At 45.4% G+C, this 17,786-nt stretch overlaps 1 protein-coding gene across 10 annotated transcripts in view; it reads left to right on the plus strand.

Annotated features, from left to right (window-relative positions):
- PDE10A (phosphodiesterase 10A) overlaps positions 1-17,786 on the plus strand; it is a 699,109-nt gene that overhangs the window by 630,606 nt on the left and 50,717 nt on the right. For 8 of the 10 annotated variants that reach the window (XM_075339766.1, XM_075339763.1, XM_075339765.1 and 5 more), the window contains one exon: positions 1,667-1,755. The exons of the other annotated variants lie outside the window; for them this stretch is intronic. In XM_075339766.1, the coding sequence (XP_075195881.1) occupies positions 1,667-1,755 (89 nt within the window). The remainder of the gene's footprint in view (positions 1-1,666; positions 1,756-17,786) is intronic. 10 annotated transcript variants of the gene reach the window in all.

Raw genomic sequence — 17,786 nt, forward strand, 5'->3', positions numbered from 1 at the left:
TCCCTGTATCCATATGTGACTTTAACATGTGTTCAGTATTTAATAAACTAAATTGCATCCATCCTCGTGTGATCCTTGTAAAAGCACTGGAGGGGAGCGGGAAGGAGGGGCCTTTTAACAGTTTGTGTGTTTCCTGTCCCTACAGCGGATAGGGGCAACCCTCCTGTGGTGCTGTCATAATGGACTCCTGGAAATACCATTACTGGTAGGTCTAATGCCTGCTTTCCTATAGGGGTTTCTGCAGAATTTCTGCAGCAAAAAGAAGTAGCATGAGCCTTCTTTTCCGCAGGTACCTGCGTTTTTTTTGCCATAGATAATAGTAAAAAACCGCGGGGACCAACCCGCGGAAAAACCATGGCAAAACCGCAAATGCGTTATTACGGCAGTTTTTGCCGTAGGTTTGGTATTCTGCCAGAGGGTGCGGATTTTTCTTAAGAAAGAGTAATTTCCCAGTGCGCACAGGGCCTAATAGAATAGTTAGTTACTCAATCTTTTTGAGACTAATTTTTTTTTTTTCGTTTATTGGATGTATTTCAAAGGGTCTGCTCACATCTGCATATTAATATGCCGAGTGCAATCTGATAAACATTTTTTAAAAAAATCAGATTCCACTTACACCATTGTTAAACAATAAGGCAGTACTGATCTTCGATATGGTTTTTTTTTTGTTTTTTTTTGCTCTGCTGTTTTTGGCCTGAGGCAAAAGCAACATGCTGTGTATGGTCACGTAAAACGTCAAGAGACTCCAATGCAGGTCTAGAAGTGTGAGAAAAGAAACGTAAAGCATACTGACCATCCTATGCTGAGTGTTTATTACGGATACATTACCATTCTGTAGCATAGAACACTGCAAATGGTCCTGTTTTTAGAATGAAAGTTGCTGAGAAAAATACACTTCATACGATTGGGATACACATGTCATACAGAGACTAGGCGAGAAAAAAAAATTGCACACTCAATTCACATGACATTTGGAATACCAAACTGATTTCACATGTCCCACTTTTCTGGATAAAAAATCTGACTTTTTTTTTTTTATACTTCAATGTGAGCAAACCCAAATGGATGATTACTAGACATAGAACACAAACTCTATATTTTCAATGTTCAGGATTTTTTTTACAAAATTGTGGAATGAATGACTAAATTAACCCTGATATTACCCCTTGAAATTTTGCTCTGCCTATTCTATCCACTTTAACCTTCTCCTTTTCCTGTCAGCACCATGTTTGTTTTCTGAAGCGAACACTGCTATTCTGTACTCCTTCTATTATAATTAGATTGTTACAGCTGCAGAAAACTGATTTCCCTGCTGCCCTTTCGGACTTTTATTTTTGTTATCATTTCTAGAAAGAACAGTAATTCATATTCAGTTTGTAAATGTATGTTTTGGGGTTTTTCTTGTCTAAATAAAATGTAGAATAACGGTTATTCTGAAAAAAAAGATTTCCCTAAATATTGTATAACAAAAAAATCCTTTTCTGACATGCGTAGCCTTTTAAATGCATTTTGGTAACTATTCCATAATTTTGAGAATGAACGGTTTATATTGATGCTTGGATGGTATTTAGTTCTTGTAATGTCACATCTGCATTCACAGTAATGTATAATGCTATGACCTGTGTTTGTCTCTACAAATATGCTGATGTTCTCTTCCTTTATGTAGATGGGTTTTTACAATGCAGTAGCTATTCCTTGTTATACTACACTGTCACAGATATTTCCTGGCACAAGAGCACTTCTTAATGCATGCAGGTAAGCATGGCTTTAGAACTACCCATGTTAACATTGGGTGGAATCAAATATCTAAAAACAAAGCATGTCAGAATTATAATTTGTAAATGGTTAGATCATGTAGGTAGTCTATCTGCAAATAAAGGCTTTGCGAAATTCAATTTACCAGCCACACCTTTTGCTGTTGTAAAATGCTACTTTGGAATGTAATATAGTATAAGAAATTACAAAAACTCATAAGGAATGGTATCTTTAGGTGTTGCTGTTTTAACCCCCTTCACTACCCAGTGATTTTCCGGTTTTCGTTTTTTCCTCCCTTTTTTTCTAAAAGCCATAACTTTTATTTATCCATCAACATAGCTGTATGAGGGCTTGTTTTTTTGCGGGACGAGATGTACTTTTGAATGAAACCATTAATTCTGCTCTATATTATACTGGAAAACAAGAAAAATTAAAGTGCAGTGAAATGGAAAAAAAATGCAACTCCACAATTTTTTGGTTTTTTTTATTTACCATAATTCACTATATGGTAAAACCTAAGCTGGCCGTATGATTCCCCAGGTCAGTACAAGTTCGTAGACTCAAATATACGTTAGTTGGGTTTCTTTAAAGGGAATGTATCGCGTTTTTTTATTTTTGTATTAAAAAGAGTGATTATGAAATCAAGTATTTTTAATACAAAATGAAAATCGCAGCTTATTTACTTTTTCAGTTATTCTAATTTTACTGGAGGCACTGGGGGCCATGTTGGATTTGCTGTGTGTGTGTAACAACAGTTACTCACTCCTTTATGGCAGCCCCTGTGCATAGAGCATAGTGGTCGTGATCCGATCCCATTCACTAACGCTACAGTGGGCGTCTGCTGTGACCTAGACGCGCCCCCTGGGCTGTCCAGATCACAGCAGAGGGAGGATCTCAGCGCCATTTTTGTGTAGCTTCAACCCATGCTTTTTGCTCCACTTCACACCTGTCAACCGCCGGGATGTGAGTCCGGGCCACCTCCCCTTCCCCTTGTTACCGATGACACCCCCTCCCTCCGCTCTCCCCAGCCACCGCTACTGCCGCCACCCCTCCCCCCCCGCCATTACTGTCTGTAATAAAAAACCCTCCCTCCCGCTCTCCCCAGCCCCCATTCTGCCCTCTACCGCCGGTGGGTGGGTGTGTGTGTGTTGTCTCCAAAAACACCCCCCCACTCAACCCTTCCGCCTGCCACCTGTCGGCCTGTGTGTATACCGGTGATACTGTCTGCAGAGTTCTGTATCTAATCCTATCCTGTGTGATACTTTCTGCAGGGCTGTGTATCTAATCCTCTCCTGTGTGATACTGTATGCTGAGCCGTGTATCTAATCCTCTCCTTTGTGATACTGTCTGCTGAGCTATATATCTAATCCTGTCCTGTGTGATACTGTCTGCACAGCTGTGTATCTTATCCTGTCCTGTGTGATATTGTCTGCTGAGCTGTGTATCTAATCCTCTCCTTTATGATACTGTGTGCTGAGCTGTGTATCTAATCCTCTCCTGTGTAATACTGTCTGCTGAGCCGTGTATCTAATCCTATCCTGTGTGATACTGTCTGCTGAGCCATGTATCTAATCCTGTCCTGTGTGATACTGTCTGCTGAGCCATGTATCTAATCCTATCCTGTGTGATACTGTGTGCTGAGCAGTGTATCTAATCCACTTCTTTGTGATACTGTCTGCTGAGCTGTGTATCTAATCCTGTCCTGTGTGATACGGTCTGCTGAGCTGTGTATCTAATCCTCTCCTGCGTGATACTGTGTGCTGAGCTGTGTATCTAATCCTCTCCTGTGTAATACTGTCTGCTGAGCCGTGTATCTAATCCTATCCTGTGTGATACTGTCTGCTGAGCCATGTATCTAATCCTGTCCTGTGTGATACTGTCTGCTGAGCCATGTATCTAATCCTATCCTGTGTGATACTGTGTGCTGAGCAGTGTATCTAATCCACTTCTTTGTGATACTGTCTGCTGAGCTGTGTATCTAATCCTGTCCTGTGTGATACGGTCTGCTGAGCTGTGTATCTAATCCTCTCCTGCGTGATACTGTCTGCTGAGCCGTGTATCTAATCCTCTCCTTTGTGATACAAGGGTTGGCAGACCAATCACCCGCAGACTCTGGGTCAGCGGAGGATTGATCCACGGTATCTGGCCAGATGCTGCTCCCCATATAAAGTTTATGGGGAACCGAATCTAGCCAAAAGGGGTAGGAGCAAGCGCTTCATACTTACCGATGACCGGGCGGCTGTCACACTGCTCCCGCGGCGGCTTTCATTTTCCATAGCTGGCTCATTATTCCATCTCGTATTCACTCCTTCCCTGCTCACCGGTGGCTGTGATTGGTTGCAGGCAGACACACCCCAACGCTGAGTGACAGCTGTCTCAGTGCAACCAATCACAGCCGCTGGTGGGCGGGTCCATAGCGTACAGTAAAAAAATAAATAAAAAATGTATCAAAAACAGCGTGCGGTCCTCCCAAATTTTGCTAACCAGCCAGAATAAAGCCTCACAGCTGGGGGCTGGTATTCTTAGGCTGGGGAGCCCCCCAGCCTAAAAATATCAGCCAGCAGCCACCCGGAATTGCCGCATCCATTAGATGCAACAGTGCCGGACTTTTCCCGGGTCTTTCCGTTGCCATGATGCGGTGGCAATCTGGGTAATGAAGGAGTTAATGGCAGCAGCTGCCACTAAGTCATAGTTTAGTGATGGCAGGCGTCTATATGACACACCCTCATCACTAAACTGTAAGTGAAAGAAAGGCTAGGTTCACACACTTCTTTGTTTGATGCTGCGTTTTTGTAGCAAAAAATGCACAAACAAGCACCCGTTGCAAAAAAACGCGGCAACAACGCATGCTTTTTTACCGCGTTTTTTTACTGCTTTTTTGCTCACTGCATTTTTATGAGTGAACAATGCCATTAAAGATTGTTGAAAAAATAGAAAAAGATAAAAGGTCTGATGACATTTCCTTTTTCAATATGTTCTTCATTCTCCACTAGTGTATGCAGGAGAGCATACAGCTGCAGGACTACAAGGCTCAGCATGCTCCATCCAGGACTTTATGCTGGAGGGAGAGGCAGGGGGAGCAGAACTACAAGGCTCAGTATCCTCCATCCAATAGTGTATGCAGTAGAGCAGACAGCAGCTGCAGAACTACAAGGTTCAGCATGCTCCATCCACTAGTATATGCAGGAGAGCAGACAGCAGCTGCAGAACTACAAGGCTCAGCTTCCTCCATCCAGGACTGTATGCAGGAGTTTTTTGCCCCCCCAAAAAATGAGGTGGGCCTCGCCATATTTTTGTATGCTAGCCAGGTACAGCAGGCAGATACGGGCTGCCCCCAACCCCCAGCTGCCTATTTGTACCCGGCTGTGAACCAAAAATATAGTGAAGTCCTTTTTTTTTTAATTATTTCATGAATTTCATGAAATAAGTAAAATTAAAAAAAATGACACGGGCTTCGCCCAATTTTTGAGTCCAGCCAGGTACACCTAGGCAGCTGGAAATTGGAATCCGCAGTGCAGAGTGCCCAAGCTTTCTGGGCACCCCCGCGGCGTATTGCAGTCCGCAGTCACCCCAGAAAATGGCGCTTTCATAGAAGAGCCATCTTCTGGCACTATATCCAACTCTTCCAGCTGCCCTGGTGATGGGTGGCTCGCTGGGTAATAATGGGGTTAGGGCTAGCTTTATATTATCAGCTGGCCCTAAGCCCGAAATTCATGGTGTCACGCCAATATTAGACATGGCGACCATGAATTTCTAGTAAAGATTTAAAAAAAAAAACAACACACAGAAAAATAAAACACAACACAATTAGTGACTCAATCTTTATTGAAATAAAGAACCCCCTCCACAGTAATCCTGGGCAAGGGTCCCGCGACGTCCAATCTGGATCCAATATCATCTCATCGGTTTGCTGGAAGGCAAAGCGATCAGATGATGTGTCAGCTTCAAGTGCCTGAATCACATGACACAGCAGTTGATGGTATAAATGGCTTTTATACAATCAGCTGATGCATTAGTGAAAAAAAAACCTACACACGTACGTGCTGACTCCTGTCCGATCGCTGCAGGAGCTGCCGGTAATCCGTGAAGCGGTCTCCTGACGGCATCAGCAAAAAAAAAATTAGACGATACAGTCCCTTTTAAGCATTAAAGAAAGAATTCTGAAATTTGTCCAATTTTTTTTTTGCTTTTGTCGCAGTTTTCTGAGACCATTAGCGTTCTTATTTTTCGACATCTGGTTCTGTGTGATGGCTTATTTTTTGCATGCTGAGCTATCTATTTTAACTATAAAATTTTGGGGTTGATTCAGTATATTTTAATTGCCTCTTATTGCAATGTTTTTTTCTCATATACTAGAGCTGGGCGGATTTCGAGATAACTGGGACGGACGGGTCCCTGCTAAATGTAAAAAAAAAAAATCTGAATTCAGTCCGGATTCCGGTACCCAAATAAGTCTATGGGTACCAGAATCCGGAGATTAAAAATGTTGATAGAAGGTATAGGGAGAAGGAGCGCACGCGGTGTAATCACTGAAGATCCGTCATGGTGTCAAGCTGCTTCCAGGTCATGCATTCGCTTTTGGAGCAAACAATTAACTCTCATTGAATATTCACTGCTTTCCCTGCCCACCAGCGTGTGTAATTGGTTGCAGTCAGCTGACAGGGTGCTGGAGTGTCTAACTGCAACCAATCACAGGCACCAGAATGGCCGGTGGGCGGGGAAAGCAGTGCAACTGTCTGCGAGTCAGTATCGTGGTATAAACATAAATAAAACAATGAGTGTAGGGCCCCCCATATTCTGATACCCAGCACAGATAAGGCCCACGGCTGCAGCCCCCAGCTGTCGGGCTTTATTTTGGCTGTTAAATACAAAGGAAGTAAGGCGATATTACAAAATTATACACAGAGGATACACCAATTGGTACCCCTCGGGAAGATACAAACTTCAAATAGAGTAATGAAGACGAGGAGAAAAAGAAGAATGTGTACCAATAATTGTTCAAGGCAATGATTAAATTACATCATTTATTGAAAATATGCAAAAGACATAAAAATAGTAAGATGTATGAGTTACTAATAGTATGCAATAAAATTACACTGAGGTAAAAGCAGGGATAGCAATATACCATGCAAAATAGAAAAAAGGTGACTACCCCCTTCCGAACAAGATAATTCACAAGGTGATCTAATAGACGAGAATCAGTATCAATTGGGCTTGCTATGAATTAATAAATATACAATCAATATTGATTTATAGAAAAAAAGACCAATAGCAAGACCATGTCTTTTTGCATATTTTCAATAAATGATGATGTGGAGACACTGGGGGTCAGTGGGTGCTCTCGTCCGCTGTCCCGGCCGCCTTTAGAAAGACAGCATGGTCCAGGGCTCATCCCAACTGAACGTCCGACCTCCTTAACCGTGGGCGGAACACTACTCAGACAACACAGGATGAGGGAATCACAATATTAAGACTTTATTTTATCCCCAAACAATTTAACGCCATATGGCACATAACCAGCAAAACCACAGAATGTAACCGGCAACAGTTTTTCACCCTTCCGCTGGCTCACCAGGGATTAGAATGTCCGTACCTCAGAACTTCCAGGGCTACTTACTCCAAACCAGCAGCACCCACCGAGAATAAAATAACGTCAGATTTAGGAAGCTGGCTGAGGACCGCAAAGCCTGTAGTCAGGTGACTGGATTGTCTCAAGCTGGATTCCTTCCTTGGGTAGTCCTTGATATCTTAGCTGAATCCTTGCATTTGATGCTGAAGTCCATGTAGTATTATAATCCAGTTTCGGTTATGGCTTGCCAATTGGATCCGCAGATCCTAGATTGGTATCATGTAGCAAGAGTCTACCCGGGCAATGGACAGTCCTCCTTCTTATACCCCTGAGCTCTCCATTCAGACCATTGGGGTCATCACGATTAGTGGATAAGACTGGGCTCTTATTGGCTAGATTTCAAGCCGTATACAAAATATCCCTAGTTAGTAATGGTCTCTGGCAGAGACGAGGGAGAGACAGCCAAGTTACATCGAGTCTAGCAATACACATAGTAATAAAATGGGAGGTTTGCATAATTGATTTGTCTGGGTATCTGACCTTCACTGGCCAAGGCAATTACATGAGTCAACAAGAACTTTAACACTAGACTCCTAAGAGTCTTGTAGAAACAATGAGGAGCTTATCCCCCGTTTATAAACAAACTATCATCATGTCTGGCTGAATTTTAAGAAACATAACCCATGGTAGGCACTGACAGAGTCCATGTCGTCACATTCCTCCCCCTTCTTAATATTAGCCAGACAGGATAGCCTTCCGATCATCCTTCTCCACCTGTCGGGAAAGCCCATCCGCGTTTCCATGGTTCTTGCCTTGTTTATGGGAGATGGAAAAATTGTAAGATTGTAACATCCGACTCCATCTGAGCAAGCGTCCGTTGTCCACAGCAGTGCGATTTAGCCAACTCAATGGATTGTGATCATTGAGGACTGTGAACTCATTGCCATAGAGGTAGGGCTGCAATTTTTTCAGGACCCAGACAATGGTTTTTCTATGGTTGCGTAAGCCCTCTCTCGGTCCAACAGTTTCCGGGAGAGGTAAGCTATCGGATGTTCCTCACAGTTATCCCCCACTTGGCTAAGTACAGCTCCTAGTCCTTTGTCCGATGCGTCTGTTTGGAAGATGAACCTGCGACGGAAGTCAGGAGCAGTTAGGGCTGGGCTCTGGGCCAGCTGGTCTTTCAACTGGAGGAACGCAGTTTCACATTCTGGGGTCCAGATAAGGTTACGGGCATATCTTTTGGTTGTGAGGTCAGTGAGCGGTTTTGCTATGGTACTGTAATGGGGGATAAACTTTTGATAATTTGCGGTTCCTAGGAACACGCGGACCTGTTCTTGGTTGACCGGGCATGGCCACTGGATAATGGCTTCTACTTTTGCAGGCTCGGGAAGAATGCACCCACTTCCCACCCAATGTCCCAGGTATAGCACTTCAGCCATCCCCATTTGGCATTTGTCAGGTCGGATGGTAAGCTGGGCTTTGGCTACCCTCTGTAGCACCTGGTATACGTGCTGAAGATGCTCTTCCCAAGTGTCGCTGAAGATGGCGATGTCATCCAAATGGGCTTGGGCATAAGACTGACATCCCTCCAGTAAATGGTCTACCATCCTCTGGAAGGTAGCCAGGCCATTCTTCACCCCAAAAGGCATGCTGGTAAATTCAAATAGGCCAAAAGGGGTTATGAAGGCCAATTTCTCTTGAGCCTCTTTTGTGAGTGGGATCTGCCAGTATCCCTTGCACAAATCGAGGGTAGATATAAACCGAGATCCCCCTAACCTATCCAGTAGTTCATCCATCCAGGGCATGGGGTAGGCATCTGTAATCGTGACCTCATTGAGCCGTCTATAGCCCACACACAAGCGAGTACTATTGTCCTTTTTTGGCACCAAGACAACACTGGCAGCCCATGGGCTATGGGAGGGAACTATGACTCCCATATTTAACATGTCATCCACCTTGGCCTTCATCATTGCCAACACAGGAGGGGTCACCCGTTAGGCAGGTTGTCTTAGTGGAGTGGCTGCCTCTGTGTTGACATGATGCTGGACCAGGGGGTTCTACCAGGCTAACTCGTGAACAGCAAAAACTCACAGACTAACGGCAGAAGATGTAAACTGCCCAAGGCAAAAAAGACTAATGCACTGCCAGGATGCAGCAAGACCTCCATTAAATCGAGACATCACAGGTGCAAAGGAAGATGGTAAAATTGCACACTTGTGGCTTGCATAGGTCACTGTTCACACATGCAGGTTCACAGTATCTGGTATGCAGCCTATTAGTTACGCCTCATCATAATAGATGACTCGTGAACAGGGATTCATATGTTCAGAGAATGTCTGATATCTGTCGCTTCTGTGATGGACAAAGCTGTTCCCCCAGTGATACATCTTTTACCCCCATTTCCATTTTGGATTCCACTAATAGGTCTGGGATCTGGTCCAACTCTGGGTCATCTAACTCTGGACAACAAACTGCTAAATTAGTGACCTCTCGTTCCTCATAAGCTTTTAGCTTGTTGATGTGGTAGGTACGCTCACGAACACATGCTCGATCCAGGGCCACGGTGTAGTCGGTATTGCCACATTACTTGGTAATGGTGAATGGAGTCTCCCACATAGGTTGCAGCTTGTTTTTCTGTACCGGTACTAGTACTAAGACCTTCTGTCCACAGGCAAATTCTCGGGCTCGGGCAGTGCGGTTGTAACATCGTTTTTGCCTTTCCTGAGCCACTTCTAAATTCCCGTGGGCTAACGCCATGAGGTGCCTCATCCTTTCCCTAAACTTTTGAAGATTGTCCAGAATGGGAACCTCTTCTGTGGGGAAGGTGCCCTCCCAATTCTCTCGTACCAGTTCTAGGGGCCCTCGTACCTTTTGGCCATGCAGCAATTCAAAGGGGGAGAACCCAGTGGAGTACTGCAGTTCTTCCCGGTAAGCAAAAAGGAGCTGCTGCAGGTTTTTCTCCCAGTTCCCCCTACCCCCTCGGACTCTACATAATGGCTAATGAGCTGCTTATGCTTTCCGTTGAAGCGCTCACACAATCCATTTGTTTCAGGATGGTAGGGGGTGGTGGTACGCATGGGGTGGACTCCATGTTTCTCTCACAGGGTCAGAATCAGTTCAACATGGAACTGTGCCCCCTGGTCAGTCAATACTTCTTGTGGAAACCCTACCCAGCTAAAGATGTCCAGTAGGGCTTGAGCCACGTGCTCTGCATCTATGGAGGATAAGGCAACGGCTTCTGGATAGCGGGTGGCAAAATCTATCAGGGTGAGGATGAAGCTTTTTCCACTGCAGCTAGGGATGGCCAAGGGGCTTACTACATCAATGGCAACTCTCTGCAACGGTTCTCCTATCTAGGGCATGGGTTGGAGTGGGGCACGACATGGGGCTCCCCCCATATGTTGACACACTGGGCAAGAGGCTCTGTATTTTTGCACTTCCTGAGTGACCTTTTGCCAGAAAAAACTGCGCAACAGGTGGGCCCGGTTCTTTTTGGCCCTCATGTGCCCAGCCGCAGGAACATCATGAGCTAACCATAATAGTTGGGGTCGGTATTGCTGGGGTACCACTGGCTGATGTACACGGGTCCAGGGTTTTTCTGGGCAGGATGCAGGCTTTTCCCGATATAAGAGGCCTTTTTCCTATCTATACACCTCCCCCTGATTTCCTCCCCCAGGTTGAGCGGCCGCACTACGGATAAGCTCTAGGGTGGGGTCTGTCAGTTCGGCTTCCCTGAATTTCTTATGATCAATCTCCCCCCAGTCAATGGCCACAGTTGGGTCTAATGTACTCACATTCGTTGGCTTCGATGAGGAGGCTGAAGATTGAGGAAGAGGGTTCTCCTCGATTGGGTTGATAGAAAGACCTGCACCAGGATGGTGATTGGCTTGACTGCGGGTGATGGTGGTGACAGACTGGCTGAATAGTCCTTGTCCTAGGTCATTTCCCAAAATAACAGGGATGGGGAGGCTGTCCATGATCCCCACTTTAACCTCTCCTTGGTCAGTTTCCCAGTCCAACTGCACTCATGACGGAGGGATGTTCGAGCGCTGGCCCCCAGCAAGGAAGATGGTCACTTGGTGGCCAGATAAATGATGTTCTGTAGGAGCATTATCTGGGCTGACCAGGGTGATGGAAGATCCAGTGTCTCGAAGTCCCTGAGTCTGTATATCACTGACCTTGACCGTCTGGATGTGGCGATGGAGGTTGGCTGGGGTACGGTGTCCAGCCTGCCGTAGGGTGTGGACTGGGTAAACCGATTCCTCCGCTGTTGGTGTTTCCCGGGAGTAGCATTCCTCAGGTCTTGTTGGTTTATCTCGGCATAGGCTGACTGGTTGGACTGGCAGATGGGCTCCAGGCATGGGGCCCCGACTTTAAAGACACTCTTTGGCCATGTGTCCAAGGCACCCACACATATAACAGCGCTGTGGGTTAGACAAGTCACCGGCCCTGTTAGTAAACCTTTGTCTTGTTGGGGCTCCTGTGGTGTAATTAGTTAGTCCAGCACGGTAGTCTGGAGGTCGCTTGGATCCATAGTTAAGGGACCTCCTGAGATCGATGGGCCTATTGGGCCTCCAGCTGGGTCGGATGGCTGTAAATTCGTCAGCCAATCGCACTGCTTGCTCTGGGGTATCGGGCTTCCTGTCAGCTATCTATTCTCGGATTTCCGGGTCCATCTTCTCCAGCAGCTGTTCGAGCACCATCACGTTCTGGAGGGCTACTGCGGAGTGGGTATCCTGACCATCGAGCCAGCTGTTACAGTGTCGTCATAGTTGACTGCCAAATTCGACATACATGACACCCTGGCGAGACATAGTCCGGTACTTAGTGCGATGTCTCTTGGGGTTATGATAAAAAGGGCCAACAGTGTCCTTAATAATTCCGTAGTCCAGGTAGTCCTGAGGCCCAAGTGATCGGACAGCCTCCTGGGCCCAGACAGGCAAGCTTGTCCACAGGTATTGGACCACTCAGCTGTGGGCACCTGGTGCATACGCATTAGCACCTCAAAGTTTTGCAAGTGTTCATCTATCTCAGTGCTGGATTCATTAAAGACTGGCATGTCCCTGTAGTGAAGAGGACTTCCTTGGTGGTGGTCTATCCTGGATGTAGGTGCTGGTGGTAAGGAAATTGGAACTCCCAACACTAATTGCAGAACACCAGTCCTCTCTTCCCTTGAAGCTTCAGGCCCCAATGCAGTTAACAATTCCTTGACTCGGTCTGCTTGGGCTTGGTTTGTTTCCAGACTGTCACTGGATATAGGATGAGACACATGGTTTACATCCTTTGATACCACATCGGCGGTGTCCTCATCCTCCTCTGCATCATTCTGGGTCTCCCAATGTACCAATTTCTGGATCAAGTCCGACCGAGTGTCAGTGTTCCTGTATTCAATCTTTTGCATCTAGCACAGATCCTGTAGCATCCATTTACTGCTGCGGTCGTAACTCCTCTCCAGTCCTTGCCCAAAGCTGAGCTGATGGGGTTGGATATGGCAGCGTCCAACACATGAATGCTTTCCCTATGGCCTGCTGGGTATGCTTATGTGCCTCCCTGGTTGTTGAGCCTTGGACGGTGTCCATGAACACCAGTCCTCTGCAGCTCCCCTGGATAAACCAGGCTGAGTAGTATCCCACCGCTGCCACCAATTGTGGAGACAACGGGGGTCAGTGGGTGCTCTCGTCCACTGACCCGGCCGCCTTTAGAAAGACAGCATGGCACTGGGCTCATCCCAAGTGAACACCCGACCTCCTTAACCGTGGGCGGAACACTACTCAGATAAAACAGGATGAGGGAATCACAATTTTAAGACTTTATTTTATCCCCAAACAATTAACGGCATATGGCACATAAACAGCAAAACCACAGAATGTAACCGGCAACAGTTTCTCACCCTTCCGCTGGCTCACCAGGGATTAGAATGTCCATGCCTCAGAGCTGCCAGGGCTACTTACGCCAAACCAGCAGCACCCCGCTTTCGACGGGCACCCACCGAGAATGGAAAAACTCAAGATTTCGGAAGCTGGCTGAGGACCGCAAAGCCTGTAGTCAGGTGACTGGATTGTCCCAAGCTAGATTTCTTCCTTAGGTGGTCTGAGGATTTTCTCATATCAGACGTGCTGGTATTTATTAGGGTTTTTACGGCTGCAGACAGTACTCCTTCCTATCCTTTCCTATAAAGATTTCTATCTATAAGAATATTTAGTTCTCCGGCTGTGTCGAGACAACTAGGTCATCGTAGACTCGTCCAACGGCTACTTCTAGTTGTATGTCAGGATTAGGTCTGCAGTCCCTTAAGGTTCCAGCCACTCTGATTACTTTTTGGTTTTCTGCATTTTTGGTCCTCCTCGGTCCCTGAATCATAACACCTTGCATTCGATGCTGTAAATTGTAGTATTATAATCCAGGTTCGGTTATGGCTTGCCGATCGGATCCGCAGATCCTAGATTGGTATCATGTAGCAAGAGTCTACCCGAGCAATGGACAGTCCTCCTTCTTATACCCATGAGCTCTCCATTCAGAGCATTGGGGTTTTCACGATTGGTTGATAAGACTGGGCTCTTATTGGCTAGATTTCAAGCCGTATACAAAATATCCCTAGTTAGTAATAATCTCTGGCAGATACGAGGGAGAGACAGCTAAGTTACATCGCATCTAGCAATACACATAGTAATACAATGGGAGGTTCGCATAATTGATTTGTCTGGGTATCTGACCTTCACTGGCCAAGGCAATTACATGAGTCAACAAGAACTTTAACACTAGACAACGACGTCGCTGCAACGTCACCATATTCTGTGACGTTGCAGCGACCTCAACAGCGACGTCGCTGTGTGTGACACATAACAACAATCAGACCCCTGCTGCGAAATCGTTGCTCGATCCTGAATGTTCCAGGTCATTTTTTGATCGCTGCTATCCCGCTGCGCCATGCTGATAAGCTGATAATCCTTGTGTTTGACACCGCAGCAGCGACGCTACGCTACGTCTGAAACCACACAACGACTGTCGACGTCGCTATGATCGCTACTCCGTCGCTGCTTTATATAACATGTTTGACAGCTTACTAACGATCATCTATGGTCGCTGCTACGTCACAGAATATGGTGACGTTGCAGCGACGTCGTTGTCGTTATGTGTGACACCAGCTTAAGAGTCTTGTAGAAACAATGAGGAGCTTATCCCCCGTTTATAAACAAACTATCATCATGTCTGGCTGAATTTTAAAAAACTTAACCCATGCTAGGCACTGACAGTCCATGTCATCACAGATGTAATTTAATTATTGTCTTGAACAATTATTGGTACACATTCTCCTTTTTCTCCTAGTCTTTTTTATCTTCGCTGTGTATGAAAATAAGGCCAGAATCACACTTGCGAGGGACTCGCTTCTCATTATTTGGCTCGGCCTGACGCTCTCCGGACATGAGCATGCAGCTGCATAGAAATACATGCAACCGACCCGCTCCTGTCAGAGTGTGCGGCTGTGCTGGGGAGATCCAGTCTGAAAATATCAGCCTCCAGCCGCACGGAATTGTTGCATCCATTGGATGCAACAATTTCAGCGCTTTACCCCGCTCTTCCTGATTGCCCTGGTGCGTTTGCAATCCACTATGTCCTGGATTAGTGATTGCACCCAATCACTAATCTGTAAGTGAATGTAAATAAACACAAACACCAAAAAATTCCTTTATTTTGAATAAAATACAAAAAAACCCCTCTTTCACCACTTTATTAACCCCAAAACTCCCCTGATGTCTGACGTAATCCACATGAGTTCCTACGGCGATTCAGCTCTGCTATATCTGAATCTCACAGCAAGCGCCATAGAGCATAGAGCATGATTGCTTGCTGTGAGCTCCAGAGAATGAATGAGCTGCAGCAATTAGCGGTGACGTCACTCCAGTTATTTGTGGTCACAGCTAGAGGTTCTTACATGTGACCGCAGGTAAAGGTAACCTAACCTCAGAGGACCTCTGATGTCCTGATTAAACGGGGGGGTGTTGCCAAGAGATGCAGATTTGGTGCTGAAATTTTAACACCATATTCCTGCACCCATTCTACAACTCCTGACAAAACAATCACATCACTACCACATCATATATCATGCGGATTTTCTTCTAGGAGGTGCAAATTTGGAGCTGAAATCTGGTGCAGACCATCTCTGCACCAAATGTGCACCTCCTGGCACAAAACCACGGCAAAGATCTAGAACATATATAGAACACATCAGGGAGGTACAGACTCTCTGGATCAGAGGTGCCAGCTTCTGCAGTTATACACTCAGGATATAGAACATATCAGGGAGGTACAAACACACGTTTTTAAATATTTTTTTTTTTTTTTTTATTTTCTCGCGTGCCGGATCCAGATTAAACACCCGAAATCTCGGGTCCGGCACCCAGGCACCTTTGAAACCGCGCAGATTCAGACTTTTACAGTCCGGATCCGACTATCACTACTCGTTACGCGCATTACCCATCAGATTAATTTATATATTTTGATATATCGGGCATATCTGAACTAAGCGATACCAGATATGTATGGGGTTTTTTTTTTTTTCATATGTTTTATTTTCAATGGAGCAATTTGATCTGAATATATATATATATTTTACTAACTTGAAGCTAATACAGTCTGAACGCGTGTGCTGTATAGAGCGATGCTTCAGCACCACTCTGTACAGCAGAAATGCTGGTCGCCTGTGAACGCATTCAAAGGAACTATGTCAGGACAGTGACAGGACAGTGACCCGTTGACTCCCAACTGTCATGACAACCAATCGGCACCCTGTGATCACATCACGGGGCCACCGATTGGGTGAAGAATGAAAAAAATTGGATGGCTGACAGATGTCATCTGAGTGAGTGTGGTCCGATTTTTTTTCATGGACTGTTGGATAGGAGAAGGTGGAAAAGCTGCTTTATGTCCAAGAACAGCTGATGAAACCTCAGATCAAACTCTGATAAAACTCTGATGAAACTTTTATCGAGATCAGTGATGATGCTTGGTCAATTTTTCTCGTGACGTGAGTGAGGCTTTAGTCACATTCAGGTCTGCTCTTCTCCAGCATATTCCACCACTTTGCAGTGAGAGCAGACTGTTTGTCAATGCAACTGTGGGATGTATTCCTCTTTTCTCAGTGTGTTGCTACCTGATTTTGATTAGTAAGCATTAAAAAAAGGATAACTTATACACCCACAGTGAAATCTCTTAGGTTTTGCTCCCTTGTACATTTTTTTTTTATTAACTTCTAAATATATTGCTGATATCTCGGCAATGGAGAGGTGAAATGATTTTAAAAAATTGTTCTGCAGTCCCTATTAGATTCTATCTCCAGTTCAGTATGAAAAATTTGGTGAAAGGTCCTCTTTTGGCCCCCTTCACACGTCCGTGAAAATCAAGCACGTTTTTCACGCATGTGTCAAAGCTGTGTATTGTCCTCCGTGTGCCGTTTTCATGGCACAACGTGTGTTCTCCGTGTGTTATCTGTGATAACACACGGAGAACCGGAACTTTCTACTCACCTGTCCCTGGCGTTGCTGTCCGTGGTGCTGATCTTCGGTCTCCAGCCCTGCCGACTCCCCGCTGCTGCTTCTGCCCGCAGTGGAGTGAATATTCAATGATCATAATGAGCAGAGGTCAGAAGCAAGTGACAGCAGCGGGTAGTGCTGGAGAAGGTGAGTATTGATTTTTTTTTTACAAACACGTGTGTTTTCTCCGCTGCGTGAAACACGGATCACATCCGTGCTGGCCGTGTGACACCCGTGATGCCGGAGAAAAACTGACATGTCTACGTGTGGAGCAGACGGGCACACGTGTGCTCCACACATACACACGGTCCATAGCAAAACACGCACGTGTGCGCAGACCCATTGATTTTAGTGGGTCTATGTGTGCCCGTGTCTCCGGCACGTGAGGAAACGGACCAAACACATACCAGAGACACGGACATGTGAAGAGGGCCTTAAACCTCTTTCTTCTGCCATCTTTAGGGAACGAGGTACAGTGCCTTGCATAAGCATTTGGCTCCCTTGAATTTTTCAACCTTTTCCCACATTTCAGGCTTCAAACAAAGATAAAAATTTTAATGTTTTGGTGAAGAATGAACAACAAGTGGGACACAATTGTGAAGTTGAAGAAAATTTATTGCTTATTTTAAAGTTTTTAGAAAAATAAATAACTGAAAATTGGGGCGTGCAATATTATTCTTCCCCTTTTAAGTTAATACTTTGTAGTGCCACCTTTTGCTGTGATTTACAGCTGCAAGTCGCTTGGGGTATGTCTCTATCACTTTTCCACTTTAAGAGACTGAAATTCTTGCCCATTCCTTCTTTGCAAATAGCTCAAGCTGAGTGAGGTAGGATGGAGAGCGTTTGTAAACAGCAGTTTTTCGCTCTTTCACAGATTCTCGATTGGATTCAGGTCTGGACTTTGACTTGGCCATTCTAACACCTGGATATGT

Source organism: Anomaloglossus baeobatrachus, chromosome 3, assembly GCF_048569485.1.
Source record: "Anomaloglossus baeobatrachus isolate aAnoBae1 chromosome 3, aAnoBae1.hap1, whole genome shotgun sequence".
Lineage (NCBI taxonomy): Eukaryota > Metazoa > Chordata > Amphibia > Anura > Aromobatidae > Anomaloglossus > Anomaloglossus baeobatrachus.